The 20944-nt window shown below is 39.3% G+C and overlaps 1 protein-coding gene across 9 annotated transcripts in view; it reads left to right on the top strand.

Annotated features, from left to right (window-relative positions):
- ROBO2 (roundabout guidance receptor 2) overlaps positions 1-20944 on the top strand; it is a 474011-nt gene that overhangs the window by 437473 nt on the left and 15594 nt on the right. For 5 of the 9 annotated variants that reach the window (XM_074857932.1, XM_074857910.1, XM_074857919.1 and 2 more), the window contains 3 exons: positions 76-290; positions 10887-11069; positions 15677-15847. In XM_074857932.1, the coding sequence (XP_074714033.1) occupies positions 76-290; positions 10887-11069; positions 15677-15847 (569 nt within the window). The remainder of the gene's footprint in view (positions 1-75; positions 291-10886; positions 11070-15676; positions 15848-20944) is intronic. The other 4 variants (XM_074857947.1, XM_074857925.1, XM_074857940.1 and 1 more) reach the window with 1 other exon arrangement.

Here is a 20944-nt window from a genome sequence, read left to right as displayed (position 1 = left end):
AAGACTTATGTTCTACTGACCATGGGGTACAAAGTCTCATCCATTCTGATGATGTTTTCCTCCTTGTTTCTGTAGGCACATCCAAAGCAATACACAACCTCCTCAGGCTCCAGTTCCACCCCTAGGATATGTATCTGGAAACCTTATTTCAGATTTGGAAACAGATGTTCCAGATGATGATGATGATGAGGATGATATTGAAGAAGAAACTGTAGAAATCAGTAGGCCGCTAAGAGGTCTAGAGCATACTCCAGGCTCCAGTATGGACAATCTGGACAGCTCTGTGACAGGTAACCAAACACAGTTAACAGAGACACCAACTTGTTCCTAACAGTAAAATACATCATCAGTCAAACACTTTCTAAGTGAAAATTTATTCCACTCTATTTCTGTAACATTTAAAATGTGTTAATATTGAACACTAAAGTTAAAGAAGGATTTGAAAATACTTTGCTTTGCTGCAAAATGATAAGAAATTTCATGAATTTTAAAAAGCTTTAAAGACTTGAAAGAAAACTCAATTATATCCTAGCTTTCATGAAAAGTTCACTCTACTGGAGAAGCAAGCCAGTTACATAAAAAGGAGGGGGAAGACCTAGGCTTAGGAATATATATTTCACAAATCAGGAGCAGCATAAAAATGTTATCTTAAAGCACTTTTAGATATTTTGCTGGGTAAATGCTTTCACAGATGAACACAGGGAAGTTAAAAGACTTCAGAATAAGTGTAGTTAGATCAGCACAACATTTATTTGTAGAGTAAATACAACATTTATGTAGGAAAATGTGTATTTTGAACCTACTTTGTATTGCTGAATTTAGTAATTGTTCCCTTTCAGTGAAGATATTTAATTATTCTGACACTTCTTCCTTCACTGCTTCTCGCCCTTTGCATTGCCTTGGAAAGTTACAACAGGAATCATCAAAAGGGACCTAGAAAGGCATGCTAGACTAACGCACAGACTCTGAAGGAATAAAATTGCTTTTGATGAAAAGTAGGCAGCAAAAGACACTTTTTGAAAAGTACAGATTTTATATGGACATAATCTACTTTCTGTAAACATCAATATATTTCCCTTTAGGTTGAACTTGGGCCTCTATATAATATACTGTATCCATAATGTACAGCTGTACTGGACACCCAAATGTGCATGGTTCCCAGAGCTCATAAGAGCTAGTGGGTGCTTCTTCAGTCTTTGGCCTCAGTGGAAATACAGTGATTGTTAGTGGTACGTTAAGGGACACCTGGGAGACATGCTCAGTACAATTTACTACCATAGTGCCACTGAATTTCATCTCATTGTTCTGGACCTTTGAAATTCCAAGGATTTTGCACCCTTACTTAAACATTGCTGTTCTGAAGACACTCTAGGAATATGACAGTGATGGAGCATCAATACCTATAATTTTCTTCCTTTTCCCTTGTTGAATTAAATAGTTTGTAGCTTAATCCCACTTTCCAGGTTTTCCTTCACCCTAGGGCCAGACTGCTTGCCAATCTAATTAAGATTTAAGAATTGTATCTCAGCTGCTGTGATTTTAAATCCAGATCCAACTGAAGGCTGTAGAGTTAAAGTTTAAATCCTTGAATTGAGAAGGTTAACTTATTAGCGCATGAGTATGTTAAGTCACTTCGTTTGAATTTCTAGTGTAATCTCCTTCAGGCTATAATTCTGCATATTTCTGCATATCTCACTAATGGCTCAGAAACCTCTCCATTAGGAATGCAGTAAGGGTTTTGCACTGGTAATACGGAAATAAATAAAAAAAAAATCAGGTGGCTATATATTTTCCATTTGGTGTGTATTAATATGTCAATGTTGATATATCTGTAAATCAGAAAATTAATGTTTTTCCCATTTGCATTTTCACCTAATATTTTGGACCACCCTACCTAGCGCAAAGTAAGGAATAGCTGCATTTCTGTTCCAATTCATAGACTTCTGTGCTTAATACAATTTATCCTTTTATGAATAACATTCAAGCTTGTTCTAATAGTTATAAATCTTGTTTAATTATTGGAGTGTTAAATATTTAATTATTGAAGTGTTAAAAAATTCCTGGTGTATTTTTTTGGAAGAAATTGGTCAGATCTGGTAATGTAGACTGGGAGTGCGCTTAAGGTGATCCAAATGCACTCCCACTCATTTTCACCACTGTCTTGATGTGACCTCATCCAGCTGAAAATTAAGGTTTTGTCTTTTGCTTTTTCTTGTTTAATTACTAGCTGGATCTGTTCCTTCCTCTGATTCACTGCATAGCAAGGTGTTTTCCAGTGCTGCAGGAAGGGAATGTGCAGCTGGAAGGGAAGCAAACTGCCCCTATAGCATATAGCCAACACTTAGATTGACTTAGAACAACTATGCAACTATAGCCTTACAAAAATACAGCCACAGTGGTAGTCTAAATGATCTGTAAAATGTCAAAGTCTCTGAATAAAAAAACTACTTTTGTTTTCGTCATTTACCGGGTAAAACCTTGATTTTCTGAGGGCTTGTTTTGGGCTTCTTTTTTTCTAGGGGTGGAAGGAAATTGCTTATTATGCTTGGGCGAATTGTTTCAAAAGACAGCTTTAATTTTTATGTATCTTTCTGTTGACACTTCCAGGCTGCATTTGCTGGGGTTAAGAAGCGTATATAAAAAATTTCATTCATTGTTTCTAAGATGTTTCTCATTCTTGAATTGGATTGCTTTTAGAATATTGTAGAATAACTAAATTGTTTATTCTTGCTCTGAGAATACATAAGCTACTTCTTTCACAGGGCTTTTGGCGACTTAAACCAACGTTTTCCTAGGAATTTATATACCATGTTTCCACTTCTTTAAACATGATATTAAAAACTGGAGGCAAATGAGTACAGCTGATTCAGATCAAGCAATATTTCTGTTCATTTTGAAGCATGCCCTGTGAGTTCAGTGTTTGTGAGAAATCTAAATTGACATCCCTTGGTCCAGATTTCGTCTGAACAGAATTGCTGTACAGTGATCAGGGCAAGTTTCCTCACCATGTACTATTAGCATGCCTCAGCAATGAGTTGAAAATACCCACTCTCAGAGTGAAATGGTACTTTGTTCTTTATGGCTGAGTTGAGACCAAGGTTTTCATCCAATGCCAAATGTGGGATTCTCTGAGGGGAAACACTTGGCACTGTGTGAGCCGAGCTCAAACTGCTAAATTCTTCTGAAACCACAGTGTTGCTCCTTTAAACTGTTTAAAAGTCAGGTTGTCTTCCAGGCCCTTGAGTTTTAGTTACAGCTAACTGAAGATTCAGACAAGGGTTTAATCTGCGCTATTAAGCTTTCCTCTTTGCAGGTGGCAGAGACATAAAGTTGACATGTATAATAAAGTGAAAGAAAGGAGGAGTGCACAGTAACTATATCTTAACATTTTCCAGATATTGCAAAGAAAACTCAATGAGGGAGGTTTATATTTGAATGTTTGTGGGATGAAATATGAAATTAAAGGCAAAGTTTTGCTTCATTCCCAGCACGGTTTGTTAGGATACTGAGTTACTGATTCTGATTTAAAAAAAAAAATAAAAAAGAAAGAACTGAAAAGCAGATGTAAAACTTCTGCTCACTTGACTTTCAATTCACAATTATTTAGGGTTATTTTTGCTTTCAGAGACACAATGAAATATGATTTTTCTTCTGCTTATGTTTGCCTTTATAATGAATTGCTGTGCAGAGTTATGGCAAGAATGGTCAGTAAGAGTCTTATATTATTCTAATTTAATAGATTTAATTAATTGCATATGATTACTGTATAAGAAATTAATTTGCTTCTCACTGAAATCACTGAGAACAACACTAGGTTTTGTCAGAACAAAGTATTATGGTTTGGGGGTTTTCTTTGCCCTCTCCTTATCTTCTCCTCCCTCAGCACCACCAGTGAAGCTGGTAGTGAGAGCTGTTACATCTTCAGTCCTGGTGCATTTTGACTGAGGGGAGAAATAAGAGATACACCCATTAACTAGCATGGAAAATAGAACAAGCCCTTTTCTACCTAACTAATACGAACTGATGTAAGTAGAGAGATACTCTTGTAAACAGTACCACTGCAAATGGATAACATTTTTTTTTCTCAATAGTATTATATAGATCTGAAATTATAACCATCTCCATAGGTTGGCAAGAAAGAAAATCCCTTATTTGGCATGTTTTGGTCTTGATTAAAAGAATCACTGATCACTGTCTGTATGGTAGAAGTTGTTCATTCATTGTGTCTGAGCACAAATGGAATAATTCTTGAAAATTACACAAAATCATTTTCATAAGCCATATTTTACCATGGCAGTGTTCAATGTTTATATTGATTTGCTTAGGGATACCTATAGCAAAAGATTCTATTTTATAAGCAGTTAGACAGATTGAATTTAATAGGAAGAATGTGTTTCATGGATTAAATATGTGTTCAGAAAATAGGAAACTGCTACTTTTTGTATCTCATAAAAATGGTAATGCAACAATTAGCAGGGTCATATTATAAAGCACAGACTTTACTCTAGCTTAATGGATCTAGGGATATGCATTCATCAGCAACGATGGATTTAGCATAAAACGACATGTAAATGAATTGATGACTGATCATAAATTAATTTTAGTGCTGAAGAAGTAATAGAGACACAGCAAGATGCCACTTTATCATAGTATTTTACTGCTCAGCAACATTTGAGCAACTACTTAATGTTCTGTGTGCATTTCTTTTCTAGCAGCTTGAATAAATTTGAGAAATTTTTATGCCTTTCAGCAATATGGAAACCAAAAAATCTAGAAAGATTGAAAATGCAAACACAAATAAATTTCACTAAGTGACATAAATTCATTTTTCATTAAACGTTTATGAAGGGCATTAATTATGGTTGAACCTGTAAAGTGCCAAATATGTATGTATAATTTTTACCTCTTTTTGTTTAGTGTTTCCTGCCCCAAAATAAAAATTTAAAACTTAAGCATTTATACATTTAAATATTTGGGCATTTATGGCCAAGTATAATGTAAAGTATAAGACCAGGTCTAGTTTTTGAAGTGTGATCATGTTTGTATTCTGCATTCAGCCCCTTCAACCCCAGTCATGAGTGGTGTCCCCCAGGGCTCGGTTTTGGGGCCACTCCTGTTTAACCTCTTTATTGATGATCTAGATGAGGGGATCAAGTGCACCCTCAGTAAGTTTGCAGATGACACCAAGTTGGGTGGGAGTGTTGATCTGCTCGAGGGTAGGGAGGCTCTGCAGAGAGATCTGGACAGGCTTCAGTGATGGGATAAGGCCAACTGTATGAGCTTCAATAAGGCCAAATGCCGGGTGCTGCCCTTTGGCCACAACAACCTCCAGCAGCGCTACAGGCTTGGGGAGGAGTGGCTGGAGAGCTGCCAGTCAGAGAGGGACCTGGGGGCGTTGATTGACAGCCGGCTGAACATGAGCCAGCAGTGTGCCCAGGTGGCCAAGAAGGCCAATGGCATCCTGGCCTGTATCAGAAATAGCGTGGCCAGCAGGGACAGGGAAGTGATCTTACCCCTGTACTTGGCACTGGTGAGGCCGCACCTCGATGACTGTGTTCAGTTTTGGGCCCCTCACTACAAAAAGGACATTGAATTACTCGAGCGTGTCCAGAGAAGGGCAACGAAGCTGGTGAAGGGTGTGGATCACATGTCGTACGAGGAGCGGCTGAGGGAACTGGGGTTGTTTAGTCTGGAGAAGAGGAGGCTGAGGGGAGACCTCATCGCCCTCTACAACTACCTGAAAGGAGGTTGCAGAGAGCTGGGGATGAGTCTTTTTAACCAAGTAACAAGCGATAGGACAAGAGGGAATGGCCTCAAGTTGCGCCAGGGAAGGTTTAGACTAGATATTAGAAATCATTTCTTTACAGAACGGGTTGTTAGGCATTGAAATAGGCTTCCCAGGGCAGTGGTGGAGTCCCCATCCCTGGAGGTGTTTAAGAGTCGGATTGACATAGCGCTGAGGGATCTGGTGTAGTTGGGAACTGTCAGTGTTGGGTTAATGGTTGGACTGGATGATCTTCAAGGTTTTTTCCAACCTAGATGATTCTGTGATTCTATTATTCTTTCTTATTTTAATGGTATGATTACTATTGCCCCTTTCATTCCATCACTTCCACCAAAATCAGTGAACATTCTTTCTTTGTGATCATGACAGCGGTCAAATATATCCAAAAGAGGACAATGTCTTTCTCCTGTACAAAGTGTAAAGGAATTCTGTAACTGATTTCGGCTGAAGTAACATCAGTCCCCAAGGACTTCATCTGTACTTCAGAAACCTAAGCAGTTTAGCCCTGTTCCATCAAAAAACCTACAGAGGAGCAAGGGCTTAATATTAGCATGTGCTTAATGGTCTTGTGAGGGAAAGCACATAAGCATACACATACAAGTCCCAGTGACATCATTTGTTAACTTTAAGCATGCAGAGAGTTTAGTATGTACAGAAAAGTATCTAATGGAGTTTTCAAACGTGTTAGATCTGTTGTGAGCAGCTTTTACTTCACAAGTGCATTAGATTTTTTTTTTAAAGTAAAGCAAAAGTACACTTTGCAAAGAAAAATAACATTTTTATTGCCTGCAAAATGCCACTAAAAGCAGTAGCATGCAGGCTACAAGAAGCTAGCACCTCTCTTCCCCTCACCTCTCCCTGAGAGCAAAGAAGCTTTCTGTTTGCATTAGCACCAAGAGATATTTTATGGAGCAAGAAAACAGAGTTCAACTTTTCACAGAGTTGATTTTGTTCTGCATAAAGCATTTACTGCTGCTGTCAGCAAGAGTAAAATTTACAGTTGCCAGAAAGCGTAAAAACTCAAATGTGCTCTTGGAAAACGCATAGTGAGCTGCATGTAAAGGAGACACTAAAAGCCTGTTTCATTCCATTTCAAAATGAACAGCTGATCTGAAAGGGATGTCAGCATCTCTTATTCTGTTTTTATTCAGAGAGAAACAAATGTGCATCTGATTTGGAAAAGAAGAGGCCAGTGGATGCCTTTAAACAAGAAGTCACCATGTGTGCTATGTTAACGGAGCTGCATGGTGACCTGAGGTGCCCGGGCTGAGCTCCAGCACTCCCATGCCTTCTGGGCAATGTCTGCACTTCTGGAGGGCAAAGCAAGCTGGGGTTTTACAGCTGCAAGTTTTGGTGGGGAAAAAATGTTTCTGCAGGGTAGCTGAATAGCTCAGGAAGCAGTAGAAATGATGTAGAGATTTCACCTTTAGCTACCTGGTCACATACAGCTGTTGGTGCTGTATATGTCTCATGGTAACTTGCTGACTTCAGCAGTTATAAAGAATTTTGCCTCTGCTTCCAGCAACCAGAAGTATCACAGAATCATAGAATGGTTTGGGTTGGGAGGGACCTTTAAAGATCATCTAGTTCCAACCCCTCTGCCATGGTCAGGGACATCTTTCATTAGACTAGGTTGCTAAAAGCCCCATCCAACCTCACTTTGAACACTTCCAATAATGGAGTATGCACAACTTCTCTGGTCAGCCTGTTCCAGTGCCTCATCACCCTCATTGTAAAAAACTTCTTCCTTATATACAATCTAAACCTACCCTCTTTCAGTTTAAAACCGTTGCCCCTTGTCTTGTCACTACAGGCCTTGGTAAAAAGTCTTTCTCCATCTTTCTTATAAGCCCCCTTTATACATTGAAAGGCTGCAGTAAGGTCTCCCCAGAGCCTTCTCTTCTGAAGGCTGAACAACCTCAAGTCTCTCAGCCTTTCTTCACAGGAGAGGTGTTCCAGCCCTCTGACCATTTTTGTGGCCCTCATCTGGACCCGCTCTAACAGGTCCATGTCTTTTTTTGTGCTGAGGACCCCAGAACTGGATGCAGTACTCCAGTTGGGGTCATTGTTTGCTTTTGTTGTCAACTATGTTGACATCCCAGTAAAGCTCACGTCCCTGTGAGAATTGAGCTACGCTTCCAGGCTGACAGGTGGTCCCCCCTAACACAGCTGCTGGAGGAGAGGAGGAGAGGAAGTGATCCATGAGCAGAGTGCGCTATTCCTAGCCTTGCTAATGCTTGCTGTCCATGGAAATGCAGAGGAGTTCAGGAAGAGGGCTTTCCTATAGGGTTAACCTGAAAAATTGGCAGTCTGATAACAGCACTCTACTGGTAATGAAAATTCAGCTATTTTTAGGAAAACCTGATATGTCTATGAGCATGTAGAATGATAGGTGCATGCACACACATTGGAGAGAGCATTATGGGCTTTTGCAGATTTTTAGTATATTTCATACTTAAAACATGAATCATTTTTTTGGACTGCATGAACTTCAGTCTAGCCCTTCAAAGACTGGACGGAAAATAGCAACTGTTCCTAGACATACCCTGAAAGCATCCCATCCAAATTATTGTATGTATTATGTATGTGTAATAGCTGAGTGACTGGTTAGCAAATGGACACAGCAATGTGAGCAAATGGAAATTCAAACCTAGGTGCCTTTAAAACTTCCGTAGTCCTGTGCCTATGATACTGAAAACCATACCTTTCTGTACAGTACATGTTTTTATATGTCTCTATGTAAAGAGTAGAATGTGTCATACAAAACCCTTGGGCCCTGAAACTAACGAGATACACATTAAATTTTTAGCACCGGAGTATTGTCCTTTGATATCTGTAGGTCTAGTTATATTTTTATGTTTCAGCTTGTGCTTACATATTTTGCAGAATATGTCGATAAGTGATTGTTTGAAAATGTTCTCAGCTATAGCATTTCATTTTCTTACATCTTCATGAAGTGTTTTATCTGTAGAATCTCTTTTCATACATCATCAATAACTGTTGCTAAGCCTTTTTACTCTCCAGTCTCTATAATGTCCTATCGCACTTTGATTATTAGTTCAGAAACTCAGAGGAAATTCAGTTTTAGCTTTCCCTTGCTGTTATCTAGACTTCCTTACATCTGTCCGCATCAGTTCAAGTCTGGAAAATTACAATTTTATGTGTGCTTTTGGCAAGCAGAATCAAACTCTGTCACTCTCTGTTGCACTTAACACACTTTCTGCCTGTCAGACCTCCATAGACCTCTTCAGTTTCTTTTTTTGTATCTTAGGAATGCATGGACTTCTGTTATTATAGCCTGCCACTTTGCTGACATTAAAAGGTTTGGTCACTGCAGCATCACAAAATGATCCATTGTTCTTGGCCTTTGTAGTGCAGCGTGCTACTGACTAAATTCCAGAATTCATTTATTGTACTCGTGATTATTTTTGCAGGATGTTTTTAATATTTGACACCATTAGTTAATTAGCCTATCAATTTGGTATTAATAAGCAGGTCATTATTGATTTACTAGTTACCAATTTTGTACACAATAATATTTTCTTGGACATGGATTAAAGGAAGGCTTTGAAGAACATGACTTACACTGCTACACATCTTACGTACATTTACATAAATTCAGCTGTGCTAACTGAATAGTTCACTCAGGACCATGATGTATGTCTCCATGTGTCTTCATATCTTTAAAAACCAGTTCTCTGCAGATTCTCATGGGTTCACTGGGCTTTTTTTTCAACATATGCATGCCACTGTTTTCAAAAAGCAGATTACAGGTATTTTGAGATAGATGCCTGTACTATCTCAGAAGAATACTCTGTGTCTACACAGCACCATGCAATGCCATGCAGCAGCTCAGGTCCCAGACGCAGTCTTGTAGCTCTGCACCTCAGCTAGACTTGGTAATTAATTAGCATGGCTGCCCTGTTCCTGGAGCAAAGCTGAATACTTGGTGCTAGCTAAGTTTCCTTTGCCTCCTGCTCCACTGCACAGTGTAGAATTACTCTGTGACATTTACCCATGATTTTTAGAAGTACAGAACACCATCAACTCTGTCTGAAGCCACAGAAGAAACAGAATTTCTGCACTTTGAAAAAAATCCAAATTGAGTGATAGCTTTTGAAAATATTTTGTACTGCCATGTTGGGTAGCTGATTGATGCTTCATTCATTGGAAAAATAAAAGAAAATATAAATGAAGAGCAAATAAGATGAATCCTTCCTTCACTATTTTGCTCTTTACATTTTAGTTATGTCAAGATTTCTGTATTTCTTTCATGTGATTTTTCTGGTATCTGGTTTTCTGACAATATTTTTATGATGTTATTATCACTCTCCTCTCCTGCACTGGTGGTAATCAATAGCTAGAAGGTACCATGAGGCCAGCATTGGCTTAGTGACTGATTCAGTATTAAATTTGAGCATATATTTGCTCTACTCTTGAATGTTAATTATTTCTAATGTTTTAAAAAAGGAACTTTAATACACTATAATGAGCCACTTTAGGTCACCTTTCTTCAGGCCATTAAAATTGCTCAGCTATTTTGAGGTTTTGATTGTGAAAATTACATAAATGCCAGTCTTGTTAACGATAGCTCTTGAATCCCATGTCTGACTTCAGCCATATCTACCGAGACTTACACTTTTGCTATCCTAAATTAAGACTTTGTTTTGCAAATATCAAACTCAATACTGAGTTATAATAAGTCAAGTAAAAAAAATCACATTCCTTCCAAACCCAGGGACCATCTATTAACTTTCAAAAGAATTTTTATTTTGGAGCCTTCACATTTGTTGAGAATATGTATCATTTTGTTTACAGGATCAAAGCAACATGGAACAAGCTATGACTGAGATCCCACTTAGCTTTGATAGTGCTCTTTTATGCCAATCTCTTTCAGATAAACTTTGATTTTCCTGTTATAAAAGGATGTATTAAGTGAGTCTTTAAGCTTTAGATCAATACTGCTCTTCTGTACCAAGCTCTGTCAAATGAATTTTGGGTTTCCTGTTGAGACAGGACGTATTAAGTGGGTCTTTAAGCTATAGATGATCAAAAAATATCAAATGTACACAACTCACTAGACCCCTACATTTGTTTTTAGGTTCAATGGTAAATGGATGGGGTTCTGCGTCTGATGAGGACCGTAACTTTTCTAGTCATAGATCTAGTGTAGGTAGCTCCTCAGATGACTCGATCTTTACCAGCGGCAGTTTTGCACAAGCACTGGTTGCAGCAGCAGATAAAGCTGGTTTTAGGCTGGATGGAACCAGCCTGACAAGAACAGGTTTGTAGACTCAAAGTTGATGCTTTCTGCATGAAAGGTGTCTCTGCCTATTCTTCTCTTCTCTTCAGTGAACCTGCATCTCACACTCGTCTAACATGCATGGAATAAGGTGGATGGAGATATTTTTATCAGTATATTTTAAATGTAATCTTGCATTATGTTTCATTTTTAGTGATTTGAAGTTGCGACTAGCACAAGCTTTTAATCTGCACCTTCAGTCTTCTGCAGTTTCCCTCTGTGCTGACTCTGCTATAGATCTACTGACATATGCTCTATTTAATATTGCAGTGAAGAGAACACTAATTCTGCCATGATCTTTGATGATTTCATTTTTTGCAAAATCTCCTCACAATAATTCACATTTCCAATGATGAGCATCATGTTTAAACTATTATCTCCATCCCTGCTCTTCTGTTGCATCTCTTCTTGCAAAAGTGTGAAGTTTTTCCTGTGAAGTCTTTCTAAGCATGGGGTGAATTAGTGTGCCTTTATTGTTAACAATACAAACTGTTTAAAAGCGTTATTAATAGCTGGTTTAAAAAGTACTTAATTCAATAAGTTAATATATTTTGATAAAATTTAATTTTAATTATACCAACTGAATCTGCCAAGTTAAATGTAACAAAGGTAACCTGATATTGCTTTTGAAAACAGCTAATCTTCTAAATTGAATTAATGAAAAGTAAACATAATTTAGTTCATATTTTTAAAGCTCCATATGTTTTCTTTCTAGAAAAAAAAAGATAACTAAAAATGATTTTTAAATATTCTGGAAAAAATAATGTATTTGCATTTGCTTAGTCTTATCAAAATACAAAAATAACTAATTATTTAAATCCACAAATCTAATAGCAAAGTATGAACTTGGGTCATATTTTTGGTATGTTTTCTCAGCCAATTCCTGCCCACAGGTCCCATAATGTTCCTATCATTTAAAATTTTTTTCACTATTACTCTGGTACAAAGTCTATCCTTCAGTAAAATGTGTGCATTTGTGAGAAATGTCTCCACATGTTAGGGCTGAAAACTGCAGGCTTTCCACATGCACTGACTTCATGGCAAACATTGCCTTTTAGGAACATTAGGAATAGAGAATTGATGGCAAAGACCCATGTCACCAACAAACTAAAGGGTGAACAGATACAGCTTTTCTCAAATCACTGGGACTTTTGCCATTGACATTCATCAGACATAACCATCCTTAAAAGATAGTTATTTCGCTGTTAAAGTAGTTTAAAAACCCTCACTTGCTTCTTACACTAGTGGAAAATTGACTGAGTAAATCTGTGTCATAATTTGAAAAAAAAAAAAGGCAAAACAAAAACTGTTGTGAACCTTCACGCATCTGCTATGGGCACATTTGGCCAAACTAAAATGCACTGTTTTGCTTGAAGAGTCTCCTAAACAGTCTTGAATGAAAGGAGCAAATCCTTCCCAACCTTTTTTCTGGTGTTCTTGGCCTCAGTAAAAGCTACTGCAAAGATTCACCCAAAGTTAATGGCACTTGTATCAGGCCATTGAGAAGTAGTTTCTACCCCAAACACACACATAACGAAAGTAAATGGGCACACAAACACATAGACAGTTTTAAATAAATATAGTTTATTTTCGTAGCTGTGTAAAATGAAGGTACAATGAAACGATGCGAGCTCTCTTATCAGTTATATTTTTCTCACTTAATGAGGTCATAAATGCTTAAACTGAGTACTTGCATGTAATTCCTTGGACAGACTATTAGTTTAGGGTACAACAAAGTATCCGATGGCTGTGCTAGATACTTTATGATTATTACCTTCTTACTCTCTTTGCCAACAGGCAAAATGGAAACAAAGCCCACATGTAGGCAAACAGCCGTCCTCTCTTTTCCTCACAAAAACGTCAGCAAATGGAAGTAACTCTTCCAGTGCTTACTGCAGTTTCATTACGATGTGATACCTCCCAGGGCAGTGTGGATCAATCACAAATTACTATTACGGACCTGCTGTACCACAGCAAACCCCCCATTGTACAAAACGTTGTCTTGTAGTGGAGAAGCAGCAGTATTATTTCTGTTCATTGCTCTGGAGGGAGTCTGAAGGTCCTGCCTCTTTACTCCTTTGCAATCCGGACAGTTATTTTCACCCATTCATAACGTCTGTGAAATATTCTCACTGATAGTAAAGGAGAAGTCCAACTTGGTAGCCTCACGTGGGTGTGTCTGATTGCCAAGAGTAAGAGGCACTTGGTAAATCCAGGTGCAAGGTGTCTCTCCTGCCAGACGCTTCAATTCCAGTTTCTGGAAGGCATGGTGTGATTTGCAATGAAGTTCAGACAGTTTTCCTTTTTAACACCCTTGGGGAATTAAATCAAGAATTAGTGGATCCATCCTTGTCTCCATTTACATACACTAAATCTACTACAGAGAGTCTGACACTGCTAAGCAGTTCTTACTGGAAGGGCTGCATACAAATACAAGCTGCTGTAATCAGTTATTAGCTGCACTAAAAAAATGTATTTTGGGAGCCTGCACATCATTTCTGTTTGCCCCATGTCTGATTTAGGTCAGTGCTATTTATTTTCCCTCATTTTCATGGAGGGGTAAAAGAGAGAATGTTTGGTGTCTATTTCTTTTTCAAACCAACATTCTGAATGAATAATCACATTTCTCTAGTCAAAAGAATTAAGTGTGAAGAATCTTCATCCTGCACTCACTAGTTGCACTTGCATGTTGTGAGATTATTTTTGCCAAACATCTGTGCAATGTGCTGTGAGCTAGGATGGAATTTCAGGCTCATATCTGAATTTCTTTGCATTAGTGGTCTTTATTTTTAAATGAAATTTTAATATTTTGTCTGTGTTCATCTGCTGGTTTATCCTTATCTATGAAACAAGGGATTGATCACTAGTCTTTGTCTGGCTGCAGCTGTGCCAGCTATAGAGGTTAATATTTCCAGCCTTCCCCAAATGCTTATTACTGCTTTCTCCCAGCTCCAGAATTAGCTGCTTGGGTGGGCATTCTGTAACCCATTTCAGTTAAAATGAGCGAGGTTAGTGAAGGCATACTTTTCATATACCATTTAAGTTCAACTGGGCTTATTTTGGTAGAGGGGAGTTAGGGCATGTCCACATGAGGGGTTCAAACGTGGTAACCTCCAATAGCTGGCAGTGGCATGCAGCTGGGAGACAAGCTGGCCTAAGAGCAGTGTCCTCCTCAGGGTGCACATCAGTCAGAAGGCAGAAGGTCAAGCCTGAGACAGTCAGGAAATCTCTGGAGTCAAATACTGAGATGTTATTCTAACATGTATGTATTAATGTGAGACACCATGATAGAGGGTTTATGGCTACTTTTTTCACTGCCCTCTTTGCACTGAGAATATTTTGAATAGTGTAGTGGGTAGCATATTACTCCTGATCAGGCCTATCTAGAGCAGGTTGTATGTGATGGCATGTCAGAAGTAAGTGCATCTGTTGAAAGGTTTTACTAGAAAACATAACTCATAGCAGAGTAGAGCCTTGTCTAAGTTAACCAGAAGATAAAAAAGCTCCTTACTAGCTTGGGGTCAGTTGACCAGAAAAATAACAAACAGCCATTTTGCCACTTTCCATCAACTCTTACACCATTTTGGCCTACAGTAGCACTGAAAGAGCAGAAGTTCTGACTGGCTTATACATTTTCCACTGCAGATAGGATTAAAACAAATAATAATTTTAAGTACCACTTCTAAATGAATTAAAATGTTAACATCCCCAATATGCTTGGCAAGAATGACATACAGATGAAAAAAAGAAAGTAAAAGATGGTGTTTTTTAGTTTCCATCAGTTATTATTAAACAATAAGCCCAGTTAAGTTAACTGAATAAAAATACCAAAATAAGAGGAAATGAATGTAGTAAATGAACTGTGCTCCTACGGTTTCTGCATGATGCTTTTAATGATCTGCTCCTTAAAAGAGCATCAAAGATTATTTTTTTAAGAGAAATCACGTAGCTTGATTAGTCTCTCCCTATATATATATAAATCTGAGGAATAAATTCAGTCAGCATACACTGTTTTTTTAGCTCAAAAATACTGAAAATTAACGGGAAAATTTTAGCATTTAAATATACCCCTATTTTTATTTGAGGAAAGAGAGCCCTTAAGTATACAAACCTACACTGCTACATAGTTTGCAAAATCAGTTATGTTTATCTCACTGGAGTTACTCCAGATATGCAGCGCATATGGGAGCCCCTAAAATGAGAATCTGGGTCGACAAACATGAAGGTGGAAGGCAGGAGGAGATAAATTTGATATGATTGCAGAACTGTTTTCCTTCCCTGCTCAAGGCTGAGGAGTTGTTATGACACATCTGTTCAGCACACAGAGCAGGTAGGAGATACATGGCATACAGTAGTTTTATCACAACAGATGGAATGATTTTAATTATAAAAGTTAAAGACAAAAGAATGCCAAGTTTCTCACTTCACTTGTGGTGTGTCTTAAAGCAGTTGTCATCAGTGGGTACCTCGAGGGGACACTTCCTTGCCTCTGAGAATTAGATCAGATTTAATGTTTCAGAACAGACATTAATAGAACAGCCCATTTCAAGGCAATAACATTTTTTCATCTGGTTTCTCTTTCTTTTTAGGGAAAGCATATCCTTCCTCTCAGAGACCTCGGCCGAGCAGTCCTTTTTCTACTGACAGCAACACCAGTGCAGCTGTCAATCAGAGTCAGAGGCCGAGGCCCACTAAAAAACACAAGGGAGGACGGTTGGACCAACCCCCCTTGCCTCATCGTAGGGAGGGAATAACAGACGGTAAGTGTTGTGGTGAAGTCCCTGATGATAACCTGCAACAAGCAGGTGTGCAGAACGGGAGAGCATGGAACAACCTTTTAATGGATATATGTTATGGTGAATTATATTTTTTGCTGAAGTGGGATCCCCAGGTTGCCACATGAGCAATATTGCAATGCTAGCAGTGTGGAGCTTGGTTAAGTCTGTTTTCAAGGAGCCTTTCTTTGTTTCAGCTCGGAACATGTTAGCATCTCTTGGGTTTTCTCAGATCTCAGTATAAATCTTACCCAAAAATGACTGCGTTGCATGTGAGTTGACATTAAAAAATAGCCTGTGGGTAATTTTACATTAAATGAAAGTAGCCACCACCAGCAGTAGCAGTATGCCATGGATTCCTAAGGAGAAGCGTAGAGCCAGTCCCACAACATTCTGTTTGGTTTGTGCTGGTTTTGTTGGCCACCCAACAGCTACAGCAACATGTGCCACGCTTTTCTCATGATTCTGCCTCACATCTTGTCCATGCTGCTTCATTCCTGACATCCACTGACCTCAGTGACTTTGTTTCCCTCTTTGACATCTCCACTTCTCTCTGACCACTGCTTCCCATCTGGAAATATCAGGCATGTCTGTTATTCTGCTCTTCTGATGACTAAGATCAGCTCAGTCTTCCATTAGCTTTGTCTACCCCCTTTAGAGTTTGGCAAAAGACACAATTGCTGCCTGTTACTCTTTGAGAGGGACTGGATAGGAAGGTGGCCAGGTAGCTACCTCCCCTTCATTTCTTCTGATCTCTAGCCTGGCCCCTGTAGGTGTTGAAACGATCAGAGGGGAGAAGCAGGCAAATGAAAAAACAGCATTAAAGGAACCACTAAGGGTATTTGTAATGCCATGCAGATGGAGACGTGATCACTTTCCTCATGCTGACCTCTCTTTTAGTGTTCAAAGCGGGGCAATTCCGAGAGCTAGAATGTTCCCCCTGCCTCAGGGGCTCTCATAACACTATCTGGACCACAGGAGTGGGTGTGATGCCAGTGAGTCTATCTCCTAACCTTATGTACACCTTGACAAATCTTGCAGTGTATGGGGAAGGAGGGAAGGTGTAAAAATAAAAATTACTTTAGATTTTAGTATAAACATCCTCCTTGTTCTAGTAAAAATTACCTGAGAATCATAGAATATCTCAGGTTTTAAAGGATCCATAAAGATCATCAAGTCCAACTCTTTTCATTATATTCTTTGGACAGGTAATGTAATAAATAGATTTGATAGACAGTATATTTAATTTGCTTTATTTATAAAGTTCTATTTATTACTCTAGGTACATGTATAAAATATATTAATAGCTTGCAAGGTGGACTGTGGCCAGTAAAACCACCAGAGCTCTCGTCTCAGTCATGTTATCAGGTGTACAGATACAATTTTGCAGTATGCTCTGACAGATTCCTTGTTTGTCAGACCACAAAGGTGGAGAACAGATTCCAGAAGTGAAAGTCTTCACCAAATGGGTTACCATTACATCTCATGCTCTATGGCTCACCCTCACTACCATATTATTTGGGGAAGCAGCTTAAAGTAGCTTAGACTCCACTTGTGGATTTGAATTGGTTTAAACATTAATGCTCTCCCCTTCTGGATATATTCCGGAGGCCTCCCTGCTATGCAGATCCATTAAATGCATGTGTCTATGAGGATAGTAACTGGAAATCGTGGGTGTCGCTTGTGGTGCTGGCAATACTCTTTCTGTGCTTATGTTAAGTCAATCCTTCTACGTGGCATATCCTGTCACCCTGAACTGTGAGCCTTTTGGGTCACTGATTCTGTGTACAGGGGAGTTTCTAGTGCACTCAGTAATCTTTCTGCTTTTAAGTACTATTCCTACAGAAATGTTTAACAATAATGTGGGTACCGGAAAATTAATGGGAATCCACTTCAGGTCATGAGACAGATGGAAGTGTGACTCCTTGGGGAGTGACCATCATAAAAACTGGCATTGTTCTAAATTAGTGAAAGAGATCAGATTTTAAGATTCATTTAAAAACAGGAATCACCTATTGTCTTTTATTTATTCTTTATAAAATACTAATCTTATTGGAGTTTTTTTCCTATATTTGAGTCAGAATGTCAATGATATACTATTTCCTTCAACAATCCTCTTCTCAGACACAGACAGTAACCATAACAGCTTTCAGACAACATAAGCTTAACATTTTTCTGTTATAAACCAAGTTAAAGTGCTTACTATATGTTCCAAAAATTTATAATGTCCTGGAGTTATACAGGATCCTTTCCTATCCTGTCTCACCACAGGAACAATTTGTACAGTTTTTCCACTTCAACTCTTACTGAATACAAGTCATTAAAGTGTAGCAGCAAGTCTGAGTCATAGCTAAATTTGCAAAAGAACATTTGTCAATTAAACAAGCTAAAGATTGCTGCTGCCACCTGTGTGTATGTAAACAAACTGAATTTAGGAACCTCTGGTATACAGAAATTAAAAATGGTAGATGGATGCTTTGTGTGGAATATTGCAATGAACTTTTTAAAAAGAGAGGCAATACCACTATGCTTAAGCTACAGTTAGAAAAAGCAAGTAGAAAAATCTGGGACAGATCCAGCAATTCTAAGCCTTAATCCAGGCCAGTCTGTTCAACCCTGGGCTGTCCTGATTTCAGTGGGAAGCATCACTATACATTTTCTCCTGGTTTTGAGATGTCTCCAGTCCATTCCCTTACAACTGCTTCCTCTTGGATTTGTCATATGAGAACATACTTGGTTTGTCAGTCGTCTTCAAATTCCCAAGCTGCATGAGTCCTAGCATCCTGTGTTTAAGTCTCATCACATACTGGATATCTGTCATTTTAAATTTTCGTTGACCAAGTAAGCTCCAGCCATGTCCTTTCTCTGCCCTTTCCCATACACGTTCTGAGCACTTCCTCCTTGCTAACTGTAACCATGTGGGACAGTGAAAAAGATCTAAGAAACTATAATACTTAACACATAGCACACAGGTCCCAGACTGTGTAAACTTATGAGGGCACAACTTCATGCTTGCTTTTGACAGCAATCCGCACAAATCCCCTAAAAGCCTGCTTCTTCATTTTCTTCGGTCGCAGGTCAGAATCCTCTAGAGACTGACTCTAGATTGAGTCTTCATATTTGTCTTGCTGTACAACTTGGTTTTTAACTTTTGCATCCTAAAAGACCACAGAAACAACAGCAAATCTGCAAAGGAAGAATACTTTATGAATCCTTTAGATGATGAAAATCTTCATTCTGAGCTCACAGTCCACCATAAAAAACAAATGGGAGGTTTTTTAGTTCTAGTGCTCAAGGAATAATTTGTTTTCCTGGAAACAATGTATTTGTGAATTGTAAAACAGTGGAATCTGTCATATGAGTGGTGGCATGGTAACTGCATGACTGAAGTTAAAAGCCCTTCCTTAGCTGAGCATGATGTTTAATAAAAACAAAGAGGAGGCAAAAGGGAAATATGGTTAGGGGTTACAAAGGAGAACTGGAACTTAAGACTTCTATTAGCTTTGCCACTGACTTCCTATCATGTATTACAAATCAATTTTTGCTAAGGTAGATCACTGTGGAGAAAATGCTTACCTTCTGATGCTGAAAGTAGTTCAGAGTCTTATTAAATGTTGCAGTAATTATCACCCCTAGGAAAACCTAATCACTGGCACAGGTAGAAAGGGATGTCTTTATACCTGTAGGTTCTGTAACTTGCTGCTTTTTCCAGTTAATAATGAGAGGCTGTGCCAAAGCTTGACTGGTGCCCGAATCATTTGGCCAATGCTCTGCCTTCTAAAGGAGGGCTGGAGTAATCCCAGGCCGAACATTCATCTGCCTCTTATCAGGCACTCTGATGTCCTACAGCTTCTCAATCACAATCCCTCCATTACTAAATCAATAAGACCATCACCTGACCAACAGTGCACTTAGAAATTGCCTTGCAGGTTTGATAATCCTGCCATAGAGGCTGCAAGTGGTGGTCTGGATGACATCCCACTGGCCTAGTAAGTTACTAGCTCAATGTAACCTGAAAGACCTGGAAGAAGGAGGCTGAGGGGAGACCTCATCGCCCTCTACAATTACCTGAAAGGAGGTTGCAGAGAGCTGGGGATGAGTCTCTTTAACCAAGTAATAAGCAATAGGACAAGAGGGAATGGCCTCAAGTTGCACCAGGGAAGGCTTAGACTGGATATTAGGAAGCATTTCTTTACAGAACAGGTTGTTAGGTGTTGGAATGGGCTGCCCAGGGAGGTGATGGAGTCCCCATCCCTGGAGGTGTTTAAGAGTCGGGTTGACATAGCGCTGAGGGATATGGTGTAGTTGGGTACGGTCAGTGTTAGATTAATGGTTGGACTGGATGATCTTCAAGTTTTTTCCAACCTAGATGATTCTGTGATTCTGTGATATATGTCATTTAGATGGAAGTACAGTGACAATCAGTGATACCACTCTGGGTATCCTCACTGAAAATCCTTCTGAAGTCCCTAAATTTCTAGATTCAAAACTTCTCTGAAGTTATTGACATGGTGGAATGAGTTGGCTTGCCTCTATGTGGTAATGTCTGCCTGCTAGGGACTGAGACTACTAACTCATCTGATCTCTGTTACCACTTTACTAGCAGTCGAAATGCCAACCATTAACCATCATGTATGTGCATACTTGCAAGTGTGTGTGGAGACATGTGCACAGTCACATATGGACATGTTTGGCTGGGAAGGGAGAGGAGAGAGGAGAGAGGAGAGAGGAGAGAGGAGAGAGGAGAGGGGAGAGGGGAGAGGGGAGAGGGGAGAGGGGAGAGAGGAGAGGAGAGGAGAGGAGAGGAGAGGAGAGGAGAGGAGAGGAGAGGAGAGGAGAGGAGAGGAGAGGAGAGGAGAGGAGAGGAGAGGAGAGGAGAGGAGAGGAGAGGAGAGGAGAGGAGAGGAGAGGAGAGGAGAGGAGAGGAGAGGAGAGGAGAGGAGAGGAGAGGAGAGGAGAGGAGAGGAGAGGAGAGGAGAGGAGAGGAGAGGAGAGGAGAGGAGAGGAGAGGAGAGGAGAGGAGAGGAGAGGAGAGGAGAGGAGAGGAGAGGAGAGGAGAGGAGAGGAGAGGAGAGGAGAGGA

This window comes from Strix uralensis, chromosome 2 (assembly GCF_047716275.1).
Source record: "Strix uralensis isolate ZFMK-TIS-50842 chromosome 2, bStrUra1, whole genome shotgun sequence".
NCBI classification, from domain to species: Eukaryota; Metazoa; Chordata; class Aves; order Strigiformes; family Strigidae; genus Strix; species Strix uralensis.
This window is presented reverse-complemented; position numbering and strand designations above follow the sequence as displayed.